This window comes from Scyliorhinus canicula, chromosome 20 (assembly GCF_902713615.1).
Source record: "Scyliorhinus canicula chromosome 20, sScyCan1.1, whole genome shotgun sequence".
NCBI classification, from domain to species: Eukaryota; Metazoa; Chordata; class Chondrichthyes; order Carcharhiniformes; family Scyliorhinidae; genus Scyliorhinus; species Scyliorhinus canicula.
In genome coordinates this window covers 45248782-45263548 of record NC_052165.1, presented here as the reverse complement: position 1 = coordinate 45263548, position 14767 = coordinate 45248782, and the positions used below count along the sequence as shown (strand labels likewise).

Here is a 14767-nt window from a genome sequence, read left to right as displayed (position 1 = left end):
TCGAATTCTGGGCTTTATTGTAAAGGATGGACATAAAAGTAGGGGCATTTTGCTACAGTTTTACAGGACATGTGTGAAACCATATCTGGAGCATTGCCTCCAGTACTAGTCTCTTTACTCAAGGATATAATTGCATTAGCAGTTCATGGATGGTTCACTCAACTGATACCTGGGATGAATGGGTTAGCTTCTGAGAAACATCTGGGTAGATCAAGTTTGTATCCATTAGAGTTTTAGAAGAATGAGAAGTGATCTTTTGAGACATGCAAGATCCTGAGGGGACTTGACAGGGTGGATATTGAGAGGATGTTTACCCTTAGAGACTAGAACGAGCAGTGTACAGTTTAAAACTAAAACGGATAGGAGGAGAATTTATTTTCCTCAGACGGTCATGGGTCTGTAAACTCTCTCTTCCCCAGGGAATAATTGAGGCAGGGTCAGTGAATATTTTTAAGGCTGTTATATACATTTTTTACTGGCAAGGGAGTCATAGGGTATCGGGGATAGGATGTAAACGAGTGGAGGCCACAAGCTGACTGAATAGCTGAAGAAACTCGAGGAACCGAATGATCTACTGATGCTCCTACCTCATATGCAAGGAGAAAGTGTGGTTGGCTTGCTTCAAAAATTGTCCTTTGGATAAATCATAATGTATTCATATATTTTGTATCATTTGAACACTCTCAAAACATTACTTTACCAAGCACGTCCACAGCCAAAACCATATCATTTAAGTAGTTCTGGCTAACAAGAGTGTGATGAGTTGAACAGCCGATTTCTATACTGCAGCATTCTGTCCTTCCAAAGTTAGCTTCGCTGTTCATTTGACGGCCAAAATTCACACCAAAAATATTCAAGAAAACTTGCATCTTTCTCGCACCTTTCATGAAATCAGGAAATGCCAGAGATTGCCACCTGAGGACTCAGGTGGGGCCTCAGTTTAGCTACTTACCGGAAATATGGCTTCCCTGACAGTGTACTCTCGCTCAGTACTGCACTAGAGGATCAGCCTTGATTTCTGTGTTCTAAGTCCCTGCAGTGGGCTACCTATTGAGCCATGACTATCAACCTACACCACTGTTATGATCCCAGTTGATGTTACTGCTGGACAAGTCAGATCCAGGCTGGAACCCAGCTTGACAGATCCTGGCTTATATTTTGTGTCCAAAAACGATGACCAAACAGTCGCAGAGTCCTCTGATAAACTTTGAACAAAAGAATAAACATTTATAAAACAGGACAAGACAAATTACATTACACTACTCGTTCACCCAACCTTACCTTTACAAATATATGCAATTTCATAAGGATAACACAAATTCCACCTTGTACTCTGTTCAGTACAGTCCATGTAAACCAATAAGTAGCTGTAGTCACACACCACAATCTGAAACCAAATGATAGATGCCATCAAAAACAGATACTATGGATCACTCATCAACTCTCCCCAAACCCCCCGCCCATGCTTGCAAACCATCATAAAACTGAACTCCACCTTTCTCTAAAGTATTTCCAATTTCAACACTTCTAAAATCTTCTCCCAAACAATGCTTTCACTTGCATGCCTTCAACAATGATCCACATCCAGGGTTTCAATCTCTCCTTCTGATGTTCCTTTGCCCTGGATCTGTATGCGCATTAAGGATTCATCTTCTAAGAAGTGCAACTTCTTAGGTATTCGGCTGTGCAAAACAAGACACCACTACTCCAAAGACCCGCAGTAAGGAGACGCCAACCTTCGGCTGTCTCCTCACATCTCTGGCTTCTTGCAAGCCTAATTTGTTACAAATCTGCTCCCTAAAGTTCTATCTTTTAACTTGTAGCCTTTTCCTCTGCTCCTTAGTCTTACCTCACTTAACAGGATTTCTAGATTCCTGTTCTTTTCTGGATCTAACTCTTGGTTCCACTTTTCTTTTGCAGCCCACTTCCTGCAGTGCTCTCTCCTGGCACCTGCTTCCAACTGAACTAAAACTTCTGTTCCCTTTCACCCTAAGACCGCTGATGCCAGGCAGCAGCCCAGTTTTTCTACTTTGTTTTAGCTTCCATAAACCAGCATCCACCCCAAGGATCATAAAATTTAATTACAATACAAACGTCCCCAGAAGTAAAGACACCTTTTAAAATGAAACCAAAATTCATACCCCTTTTATTAACACACAAATACAGAATATAAATAAACTAAGCGATAGCTTATACGCAACACTCACACTTGCAACTTACTTGAAACTATCTCTAGTTTCTAATGCCATGAACACAGTTAACATTTGTTTCTACAGTATACTGCAATTGTTGAGTGCAAACCTTTGAATAATGGGATCTCAAATTCTCTTGTGAGACTTAAAAGTTCCAAACATTGGCTTCCAGGAGCTGAATACCAGCAAGTTTATTTTGCCTCCTTCTAAGGCATCCCTCTGCTCCACATCTCCATTCCCACAAACAGAAAATGTCAACATTTACAAAGGCAAACCACATTTAATGTAGCCTAAGAAGCATGTTTCCGAAGACAGGGATTTGCTGGGGCCAAAATGCCATAGTTTTAACTTTTAGCACTTATCCCAGCGAAAACAGAAGTGAGAACCACATTGAATGGAGAGTTCAACGCTGTAAAGGTCTGGTTTTTGCCAACTTCTGTTTTACTGCTAACTTCCAGTTTGAGTATACATTTACACATCGAACAAATATTAATTCAGTCAAGTAGTACTGCAGGATTTGGCATTGCACAACCAAAAATAAATAAGTAATAATAATCTTTATCGTCACAAGTAGGCTTACTTTAACACTGCAATTAAGTTATTGTGAAAATTCCCTAGTCGCGACACTCCAGCGCCTGTTCAGGTACACTGAGGGAGAATTTAGAATGTCCAATTCACCTAACGGGCATGTCTTTCGGGACTTGTGGGAAGAAACCGGAACACCCGGAGGAAACCTACTGAAGACACGGTGAGAACGTGCAAACTCCGCACAGACAGTGATCCAAGCAGGGATCGAACCTGGCACCCTGGCGCTGTGAAGCTGCAGTGTTAACCACTATGTTACATACCATGAATTAATATGATTTTGCATATCAGTTTCTAGGACCTTGCTATGTGCAAACTGGCTGTTGCATTTCAAACATGACTGATTCATTATGAGGTGTCAAGGGAAGTACTGGAGCATTGAGAACCAGACAGTATCAAATAAATGCAAGTCTTCTTGATTGCACCATTTTTGTGGCTTTGTGCGCAAAAGAAACAGCTGACAGCCGGTGGTACAAAGCACATACTTACCCAACTGGTGACATAACCATACTTAGTACTTGCAAGAATCCAAACTGATCAAAGAGGAACATCATTCTGAAATTTAGTCATGTCCAAATCTGTCATACTGACCGTTATCCTAATTCCGTGTGACATTGATCCTCATTAACACAAATGCAGTTTTGTCATTTATTCCTCCACGTCTCATTACAGAATATTAAGTTGGGAGGGGCTATAAAAGACAGACATGGAGGAAGCATGATGATTGGCACACCACAAGAGCACTTCTAGTTGGCAAAAGTCATTGAGGTCAGTCCAGGTTTGTCTTTGGAATGTGAACTGTGGCACAGGCCAGCTTTACTGACCACTACCACCAGCTGTGCCAAGGTGGACAATGTGTCTTTTAGAGATTTTATTCATGGGACTGATTGACTGACTATATTATTTAACACAATAAGGATCAATTACATAGCTCTGTACCATGTGGGGAAAAGACACCATGACTACACATAAAAATGTTACAACTTTTAGGAATAAAGTAAAGCATGGGAGACAAGAGCGCCCTGATGCATTCCCCTGGGCAACACCTCAACCAAAGCTGATTTACAAAACAATAAGCACTTTTTTCCCCCAAGCAGTATAATTGATTTTCCCTTTGAAATTTGACATTTATGCATCTGTCCTGATAAGTGTAAAATGAAGAGCCTCGAGAGGGAGGCGTTCATAGTTTTCGTGGGGTTAAAAGTAGATCAATCCCCAGGTTCAGAGGAGATGTATGCTAGGTTTCTGTGGGAGGTAAGGGAGAGGATTGCCGGGGCTCTGATGCAAATTTTCAAATCCTCTCTGGTCACAGGAGGGGTGTTAGGGGCCTGTAGGACAGCTAATGAGGTTCCATTATTCAAAAAGGTAAGTAGGGAAAAAAAGATAATTACAGGCCAATGAGTAACATCAATGGTAGGGAAATTATCGGAAGAAATTCTGAAGAGAATTAATCCCCACCTGGAGAGAAATGAATTAATCAAGGAGGTCCGCATGGCTTTGCCAGGGAAGACCATGTCCTACAAATTTAACCAAATTGTTTGAGGTGGTGACGAGGTACATAGATGAGGGCAGTACAGTTCTTGTAGTCTACATGGACTTAAGTAAGGTTTTTGACAAGGTCCTGCAAGGGAGACTGATCAAGGATAATCCAGGGCAATTTGGCAAAGAATGTCCAAAATTGGCTCAGTGGCAGGAGGCAAAGGGTGATTGGTAAAGGTTATTTTTGTGATTGGAAAGGGCAGCATGGTGGCACAAGTGGTTAGCGTGGTTGTCTTACGGTGCCGAGGTCCCAGGTTCGATCCCGGCTCTGGGTCACTGTCCATGTGGAGTTTCCACATTCTTCCCATATTTGCATGGATTTCACCCCCACAACCCAAAAGATGTGCCGGATAGGTGGATTGGCCACGTTAAATTACCCCTTAATTGGAAAAAAATGAATTGGATACGCTATATTTTTTTTTTATATTGTGATTAGAAGCCTGTGTCCAGTGGTGTGACATAGGCATTGATGGTCCCTGCTGGGTCCCTTACTGTTTGCAGTGTACATTAATGATCTAGACCTGAATGTGGGGGGTATGATCAGTAAGTTCGCAGATGACACAAAAACGGTTAATGTCTTAAACAGCAAGGAGGAAAGCCTTAGACTACAGGATACTCGAGACAGGCTGGTCAGATAGGCAGCACCGTGGCAAGTGGAATTTAACCCTGAAAAGTGTGAGTTGATGCATTTTAGGGAGGACTAATAAGGCCAGGGAATACACCATATATGGCACAATGCTAGAAAATACAGAGAACCAGAAGGATCTTGGGGAGTATGTCAAAGGTCCCTGAAGGCAGCTAGTGGTTAAGAAGCCCTTTAGTACCCGAGCCATAGAATGCAACAGCAGGGAGGTTATAATGGAGCTGTATAAAATGCACATTAGGCCATAGCCAGAGTACGGTCTGCAGGTCTAGTAGCCACACTATAGCACGGTGCGATTACACTGGAAAGAGTGCAGAGGAGATTCACAAGGATCCTAACTGGACTAGAGCATTTCAGTGATGAAGGGAGTCTAGTTAGGCTGGTGTTGTTTTTCTTAGAGCAGAGAAGGCTAATAGAGGTGTACAAAATTATGAGACATAGATAGTAAGAAACTTTCCCCCCTTAGTTGAGGGATGAATGACCGGGGGAATAGAATTACGGTTAAAGGCAAGCGATTTAGTGAAAAAGTCTCTCACCCAGAGATGGTGGGAATCTGGAATTCACTGTCCAAAAGGGTGGCAGAGACGGGAACCCTCACAATATTTGAGAAGCATTTAGATGAGCACTTGAAATGCCATAGCATACAAGGCTACAGACCAAATGTTGGAAAATAGGACTAGAATAGATGTCTTTGGATGTCCAGTGACGGCGGGCGGGAGGCAGCCACGCAATGGAGGGCTCCCATTCGGGAACAGCCTTTTCGGGGCTTTAACCCTGGTCCCAGGGTCCACAGAGGCGGCAAAAGCAGGGAGAAGGCACAGAGGAGGCACAGTAAAGGGAAATGTCAGGGTGAGCAAAAAAACGACCGAAGGTCCATCGGGGAGTGGAAAGGTCACCGCAGGGTCACCAAGGAAAATGGAGCGATTTTCATTTCATTGCTTACGGCTGAAGAAATAACTACGGTGATGGCTGCGGAATTCGAAAGGCAGTTTACAAAATACATGGAGACCATGAGGAAGGAGATGAGAGATGTTCTGAGTGTGCTGGTGGAGGAGGCGATTTCCCCGGTGACGGCGAGCGGAGTGACGGAAGTGCAGGAGCAAGGGGAGGCGCTGAAGGAAGTGGAGGAGACATTATTGAAGCACAGTGATCAACTTACCTCGATGAGGAAGGAGATCCAGAAAGTGATGGAGATTAACAAGGAACTGTGAGGAAAAATGGAAGACCTGGAAAACAGATCCAGGCGACAGAATTTGAAGATTGTGGGGTTGCCCGAAGGAGTTGAAGGACCTGTACCAAAGGCGAGTGAGCCACCAAGGGTAGTGACTCTGTGCTTCAGTAGGTACAGTGTGAAGTAGAAGGTCCTGTGCTGGGCCAAGCGGAAGCGGGTGGTGCAGTGGGCTGGAGCTGGTATACGTGTATACCAGGCCTTTATGGTGGAGCTGGCGAGGAGGTGGGCTGCTTTCAACCGGGTGAAGAGGGCACTGTACATTAGCAAGGTACAGTGCGGCATTGTATATCCATTGACAGGTGGCCATTGTTTGGGGTGGTGGGAGGATGGGATCATTGTTATTGTTAAGGGGATTAATTTTGTATTTGTTACCGTTTACTGTCTGTGGGTGAGGTGTAAATTTTGACGGAAAATGTGAAAATAGAGAATAAAAACATTTTTAAAAAAAGAATAGATGTGTTTGTTAGCCTACAGAGACAATGAGCCAGAGGCTCTTTCTGTGCTATGACTCTAACATGCCTCTCATCAAATATATCAAAGAGGGGGAAGCACAGCAGTTAGCACTGCTGCCTCAAGCCACCGAAGACACGGGTTCAATCCCAGGTCACTGTCTGTGTGGTGCTTTACATGCTGCCTGTGTCTGCGTGGGTCTCACCCCTACATCCCAGAGATGCGCATGCTGAAATTGTGTCTTAATTGAAATAATTTTCTTCAATTCAAAATACATCAAGGATTTTTTTTTTAAAAATAGAGTTGTGTTCAAATATGAGGCAGCAGTCCAAAGCAAAGAATTTAAAGGGCTGGAAAATGCACAGTAACTTCATTGAAGCCTTCTTGTGACAATAAGCGATTATTATTATATCCCAAACAGGTGCCGGAGTGTGGTGACTAGGCGGTTTTCACAGTAACTCTGTTGCAGTGCTAATGTAAGCCAACTGGTGACACTGATAAAGATTATAAAACCCTATCCAGTCCAAAAAGCTGACACTGGATTCAGTGGTGTACCTCTAACTCAACCGATACTGTATCACGTACCCGAATTTGAGAATGTAATATAAAGTCTGACACTGAACTCGTCTGTTGGGCAGTGGCACTCCCAACACGTCTACGATGCTGAAGCCTGAACGAGTTATAGTCACCACTTCAAGGTCTGAAAACCACGGTCTTATTGGTTCTTGCAAAGCAAATGGGAGAACAAACGGACAAGCATGAGCACAAAACACAAAAATGTCCAGATTAAAGGACGTGATAATCTCACATCAGGCGTTATGGACAGGACGCAATGTCAGATTCCCTCATTCAGGACTGCCAATATTTTTTGTACTCACTACACCAGGGAACCTGCTCGCACGGAACTGATGTAAATAGTTCAAAGACGATCTGTTTTGTTAATAATTTAAATGCAAATCTTTTTTTCTTCCAATCAAGGGCCAATTTAGGATGGCCAATCCACCTATCTTGCACATCTTTGGGCTGTGGGAGCAAGACCCTCGCAGACACGGGGGTGGGAGGGGACGTGAAAGCTCCACACGGAGTGACTCAGGGCTGGGATCGAACCTGGGTTCTCGGCATCATGAGGCAGCAGTGCTAACCACTGCACCACAGTGCCATCCTTTCAAGTGCAAGACAATCTTAACGCCTCTTTGAAGATCTGCTCTGTTAGCATTAACACATGGGAGACAAATGCCCAACTGCAACCAAATTGGCGATTCATCAAAAACAATCGTATCAAGACCATCCAATCAGCAAGAGCAGCCAACAAAGCACAATGCGGAGAGATGGCTCATGCCAACAATCCGCCACCACCTCTTACCAACTGACATATACAAAATGGAAGAGCCTGTAAGGTTAGGATGGGGCTCATCTGCCACCTTAGCCAACACTGACATCTCACTTAAAGCCAGCCATCTGCAGGAAGATTCATCATTGACATATGAGCAATTTCTAATGATGGAAAGTAAACTGGGTCTAATGTTTAGAAACTTCAACATTCAGTCCATTGCAAGGTAGTCAAGTTGAACCAGGAAAGTAATCCCTCTCAGATTTGAAAACAAAGGACCTCTGCATCGGAAAAAAAATGTCCTTAACATGGATCATCAAAACTAGCTTCACTGCATTCTTCCGAACTGAACTATGGAAGATGTATTAGATTTGCTGCAATAACTTCTTGCTGCCAGTATAAAAGTAGAAACTTCTTGTACTTTCTTATCAATTCTACTTATCAACAAAATGTGCATCCTCAATCAGAGGTCATTTCAAACCTGGCAGCTAAGGAATGCATCCACTCCTAAACCATCATTTCTATTGTCTGTCATTTCAGGAATGTACACTGCAAAGCATGGCAGGGTGGAATGCACCCGCCCATCTGATATCATCAGAATAGGCATTGTGCAGTGCATACTGAGAATCATACTTTCCTATACTACAAGCTTAATTTACATTTAAAGGGAAATGTTCAATATATTTTTATATATAGAACATAGAACAGTACAGCACAGAACAGGCCCTTCGGCCCTCGATTTAGTGCCGAGCAATGATCACCCTACTCAAACCCACGTATCCACCCTATACCCGTAACCCAACAACTCCCCCCCTTAACCTTACTTTTTAGGACACTACGGGCAATTTAGCATGGCCAATCCACCTAACCCGCACATCTTTGGACTGTGGGAGGAAACCGGAGCACCCGGAGGAAACCCACGCACACACAGGGAGGACGTGCAGACTCCGCACAGACAGTGACCCAGCCGGGAACCGAACCTGGGACCCTGGAGCTGTGAAGCATTTATGCTAACCACCATGCTACCGTGTTGCCCGATATACATTTGCAACAGCAACAGATATACATATCTGTTTTTCCATAAAATAACTATTCTCTATTCTACGCCTGCTGTCATCTTGGAATGTCAGGTACAGAAGACTGTGCTGTGGAACAATTTAGTTTTTGAAGTCCAACATGTTTTTCCAGAGTAGTTGTCTTGAAACATTAAATTACAAGATTAGGAGTAACTTGTTAAACTTCAAAAACAAGACTTCCCGATAGGTGCATGTATGCTATATGTTATGTAACCAGATTAACATCAATGTAGATGATACATGCCTGAACCTTGGCTGAAATCATTAACATTAACCATGGAGCAAGTGTGAATCCTCAGCAACAAAGTTAATCACATTTTTCAATGTACGAGCAATGAGCTTAGAAAATCAATACTTTCATGAACTTTGATCACAGAGGACACAATGACAACTTCTATCAGCAACAAAAGACAAAGACACACATCTAAAGTGTGTTGGAGAGATTCCACAGCTGTTGGCTGATCTCGGGGTTTTGACAAGTTGCAAAATATACCAGCTTTTCTGCCACGTTTAGCATCATTGACAGACTGTTGTACAATCCCTGGTAGATACTGGATGTGTTATTTGTTCAGTTCTCATTTCTCAGCATTGTGGACAAATTCAATAATTAGAACAATTCTTTCAAGATAGCAAAGCAACCAGCCTTCATGACAACAATCTAAAACAATGTGACAAACTATACAGTATGCATCAGAAACACAGCTGAGTGCACAAGATCCATTTGTACCATTTCAATACAGCCCAAGTTAAATTTCACAGGGGGAAAAAAACACTCAATCACAGCATTTTCATCAATAAAAGAAAATGCAACGTTAAGTATCACTATAGAACCTACTTGCAAACAAATGAATAAAATACTGGATATGCTACACACGGGCTTCAACAGTCTTCACAACGCCCCCCTCCCCCCCCCCCCCAAAAAAAACTCAAATCCCTAAGCAGTGCAAACTTTATGATCACACAAACTGTGCAATTCATAAACCTGAACTTGTGGTGCAGCAAGGTGGTTTAAGTGGTGGCCAAGCGAGCTGACATTCAGCCTGGAAATTTTCAACTTTCTAACTCGGTTTACACCCAAATTCAGCGCAACAGTTTTGGAAACTCAAGCTTTCAATCTCCACTGGGCAGCGATATTGGCTGAGACAACGAGAATGAGGATCGAAATCTGCAGTGCAAATGTGTCATGCCCGAAACCAACCCTCATGCAAAGGATGGTAACTTCATTTCAGAGATATTGCCAGGAAGCTGGGCAAGAACAAAGTGACTGGCAAAACATCTCCTTGTAAGGGTGAACCCCGGTCACCCAAAGCAAATGTCACATCGTAACCTCCTGGGGGGGGCGTTCTAGAGAAGGGAAGCAGGGAGGAGAGATGAGGATTTGGAGAGGGGCCTGGGGAAGGAACGGTGGAGGGGGTAGGCAAGGTGGTGAGGGGGTAGGCAAGGAGGGAGCGGGTGTGGTGCCCAGCTTTTGGGTGGGGAGACGAAGAGGGTGTACAGGAGAGAGAACCGGCTGGAAGCTGGCGAGGGCAGGTAGGGAAATTGGGAGGCAGTGTGCCAGGGGAGGAGGGGGTTAATCTCCGCCTCCCAAGTGCCCGGAACCGATGGAGCTGAAGGACCCCGGCCTAATTTTCCGGGCCTGGTGCCAGTCCGCGGCCGGCTCCTCTCCCCTTCCTCACCTGGTGCAGGGCGGTCAGTCCGTCCACATTAGCGTAGTTAATGTCCGAGCCGCGATCCAGAAGCTTCTTCACCTCATCCGTGTCCCCGCTCGAGCAGGCAGCCAAGAACACAGCGCCATCGTCAAACTTGACCTTGGTTTTCTTCTTCTTGAGGACGGGCGGCTCGAGCTCGGTCTCGGAGCCCAGCCAGCGCTTCAACTGCTCATTCCGCTTCTGTTTAGCGTCCGCCATCTTGTGTGGGCCGTCTCCCTCCGGCTATCCCATCGCCCTGGGAGCCATGGCGCCGCTCATCTGCATAATCCCGCGAGAGCTGGAGGCCCGGCCCCCTTCGCTGACGTCATCAGCCGGGGGTGGCGTCAAGAGCCTGTTGGGCAGATTGCTCTCAGTTGGAAGATGCAATTTGGGTAAAGAACATGGAGAGAAAATGGGGGACAATTTTAAAAGGTTTGCAGGAGCAAAGAGGATCACCGTATCACACATACAGGTGGCAGGGCATGTTGAGAATATAGGAGCAAGGAGGAGCTGTATAAAACGCTGGCTATTCCACAGTACTGTGTGCAGTTCTGGTCACCACACCAGGGGAAGGATGTGATTGCACTGTAGAGGGTGCAGAGGCGATTCACCACGAGGTTAATGATAATAATCTTTATTGTCACAAGTAGGCTTAGATTAACAAATGCAATGAAGTTACATGAAAGGATGCCTGGGCATTTCAACAGTGAAGCCAGGCTGGGGCTGTTCTCTTTCGCACAGGGGGTCTTCATTGTAGAATCCCTGCAGTGCAGAATCCGTGCTGATCCCTCAAAAGAGCACCCAAGCCCAATCCCCCGCTCCAGCCCCATAACCCCACCCTAAGGGGCAAGTTAACACCGCCAATCCACCTAACCTGCAAATCTTTGGACTGGGTTCTTGAGGTACATTGTTAGGGTAGATGGGAAAAAGCTATTCCCTTTGGTGGAGGTGTCAAAAACCAGGGGGTATAGATTTACGGCAAAGTGCAGGGGATTTGAGGAAAACTCTTTTCATCCACAGGTTGTAGGGAATCTATGAGCCACTGTAGAGGTGCGAACATCACAACATTTAAGAAATTGTAGCTAGAGGAGTGGTTGGGGTTATTTTCCTTGGAACAAAGAGGGCTGATCGTTGACTTAACTGGCGTGTACAAAAATATGAGGGGAAGAGATAGAATGGACAGGATAAAATGGTTCCCCTTGGTGGAGAATTCTAGAACCAGGACATAGATTCAAGATAAGAGGCAGAAGGTGTAGAGGGGACATGAGGAAGAACTGTTTTTTACACAGAGAGTGGTGGGAGTCTGGAATTCACTGCCCGAGTTAGTTCGGGAGCAGAGACGCAGAGGCCACAATGGATAACCTCACACTTATCCACATTAAACTCCATCTGCCAGATTGTGTCCCAGTCTCCTAGCCTATATATATGTCTGTAAAATCTGTATCTCCTCTTCACTGCCTGCTTTACCACCTATTTTAGTATAATCCGCAAATTTTGCTCTGTTACACTCTGTCCCTGCTTGTAGATCATTTATATAGATTGTAAACAGTTGAGGTCGGAGAACTGAACCCTTCAGCACCCTGCTAGTTACAGTTCACCAGCCAGAAAAGGACCGATATAACCCGACCTGCTTTCTGTAGTCAGCTGATCTTCGATCCAATTTAGTAGTGTACTCCCAACTCCCTGCGATCTCACCTTCTGAATTAATCTTTTATGCACGGAGATGTCAACAATTTTGGAACTTGTGAATAGGAGAGTGGGTACTACACATGCACATGAAACGAAAAACACCATTCTGGACCCATGCAGGTCGAGACATGGGACAGTGCACTCAGATATGGAACAATCCCATGGAACAAGGTACGGGCAGTGGTTGCCTGTAACTTCTCTTCAAGCCACACATATCATCCCTTGGAACCATGGGTGCGATTTATCAGGTGAAAAAAAGAGTTTTGGGCACATTTAATGGGGTGTTTATTTTTTTAAAATAAATTTAGAGTACCCAATTCATTTTATCCAATTAAGTGGCAATTTCGCGTGGCCGATCCACCTAGCCTGCACATCTTTTTGGGTTGTGGGGGCGAAACCCACGCAAACATGGGGAGAATGTAGGGAATTTAGGGAAAGAACGGTATGTTATGGGTCAGGTTTAGAGAACCCCAAAGTGTATCATGGAGTTCATCTGACCCACAACTTTTAATAGATTGTCGAATGGGGAGCACATGGCCCACTGTACAGTTGTGGTACAGCAGAAATGGAAAAGTATTTTTCAAAGCAAAACAATGTTTATTCTATGAACTCAAGTTAACCTTTTTAAAACATACAGTGAACATCTTAGCAACCATTAATTCAAATACAACCCCCAAAGACTAACACACTAAGTGAACCTTTATGCTTTCCTTTTTAACATCCATACAACTTAAAAACAAAACCTTTATCAGAAGCATATCAGGTTAAAGTCACTACTGAAAACATTTATAATTCTGAATTCACCAAATGATCAAGAGATAGTCTTTTGATGGCAGAGAGAACAGCAGTACACCTGCTTGGTCTGGCTTCAGCTCCAACACTGAAAACAAAACTAAAACACACCCTGCAGCCTGCTCAAGAACAAAAGTAAAAAGCTAACAGACAACCCAGCTCCACCCATTCTCTGAAATCACTGCAGTAGTAATACCCATTTCTTAATGGTACTCTCACGACAGATATTTATATGCATACTCATTTATAAACACCCAGTTCTTAAAGGTACTGTCACATGACACCCCCCCAAGAAAAAAATAAACCATCAACTTCAAGATGGTTTCATTTTTCACTCTTTTCACTATTCTTTAAGAAATGCACACAGTAAATATACTTTTTTCTTTAAAAAAAAACAACACATGCAAACAGGTACAATAATATAGTCTATTTTGTTCTTCCTCCAACTGAAATCCTTCCTGATTGACAGTCTCTTTGAACAAGAAGGTCTCTGCACGATCCATCCATTTCTCTGCGCCTCGGCATGTCTCTTTTAAGTCAGATACTTTAGTTCTATCTGATCACAGAGCCCCTTGCAATTCTCCAACACAGGAGCATTAGTTATCACAGCTTTCAGGCAGTAAAATGCATGTTGAAACTCCGCTGTCCACTGAAATTTTGGATGTTTCTTCAGCAAGTCCATCAGTGGAGCAATCACACTACAAAACATTTGCACAAATGATCGATCAAATCCACTCATGCCAAGAAATCGCATTATTTCCCTTCATCTTGAGGGTATCGGAAACTCCTCAATAACTGTTGGTTTCACATCCCGTGTGACCATTCAACTCTGTCCGATTGTATGACCAAGGAAAGTGACATGGGCTTTTCCAAATTCACTTTCGGCTAGGTTTATCACCAAACCTGCCTCCTGAAGTCGATCGATAACTCCATCAGATGTTTCAAATGTTCTGTCCATGTCTGGCTGAAAATTACCAGATCGTCGATGTATACCGCACAATTGGGTAATCCTGAAACAACTTTGTTCGTTAACCGTTGAAATGTGGCTGGTGCTAAAACTCCGCGGGTGAAGAAAATGTTGCGCAGTCGGGGGGAGGGTGGGGTGGCGCTGCCGAACTTCTGCAACTACTACTGGGCCGCGAATATAGCGATGATTAGGAAGTGGGTAATGGAGGAGGGGTCGGCATGGGAATGGATGGAGGCGGCGCCATGAAAAGGCACCAGTTTGGGATCACTGGTAACGGCACCTCTGCCGTTCTCGCTGGCCCGGTACTCCACTAGCCCATGTGGTGGAGGCGGCATTGAAGATATGGGGGCAATGGAGGAGGTATAAGAAGGTGGAGGATGAGTCAGCCTGGACCTCAATTTGCAACAACCCCAGGTTCGCACTGGGCAAGGCGCTGGAGGACAAGTTCAAGCTGCCGCCGGGGAATAGTTTCAGATATTTACAAGTCTGGGACTTTCTGAGGAAACAGGTGTTGTCTTTCCCGCTGATCCCGCCACGGAGGATACAGGACAGAGTAGTGTCCGGTACCTGGGTGGTGGAGGGGAA

General features: G+C 44.3%; 1 protein-coding gene across 1 annotated transcript in view; it reads right to left on the bottom strand.

The window, feature by feature from the left end:
• LOC119955117 (protein phosphatase 1 regulatory subunit 12A-like) overlaps window positions 1–11020 on the bottom strand; it is a 291292-nt gene extending 280272 nt beyond the window's left edge. Inside the window, 1 exon segment of the mRNA XM_038781005.1 lies at window positions 10723–11020. Within this exon segment, the coding sequence (XP_038636933.1) occupies window positions 10723–10953 (231 nt within the window). The 5' untranslated portion in view covers window positions 10954–11020.
• Window positions 11021–14767: the final 3747 nt, after the last annotated feature.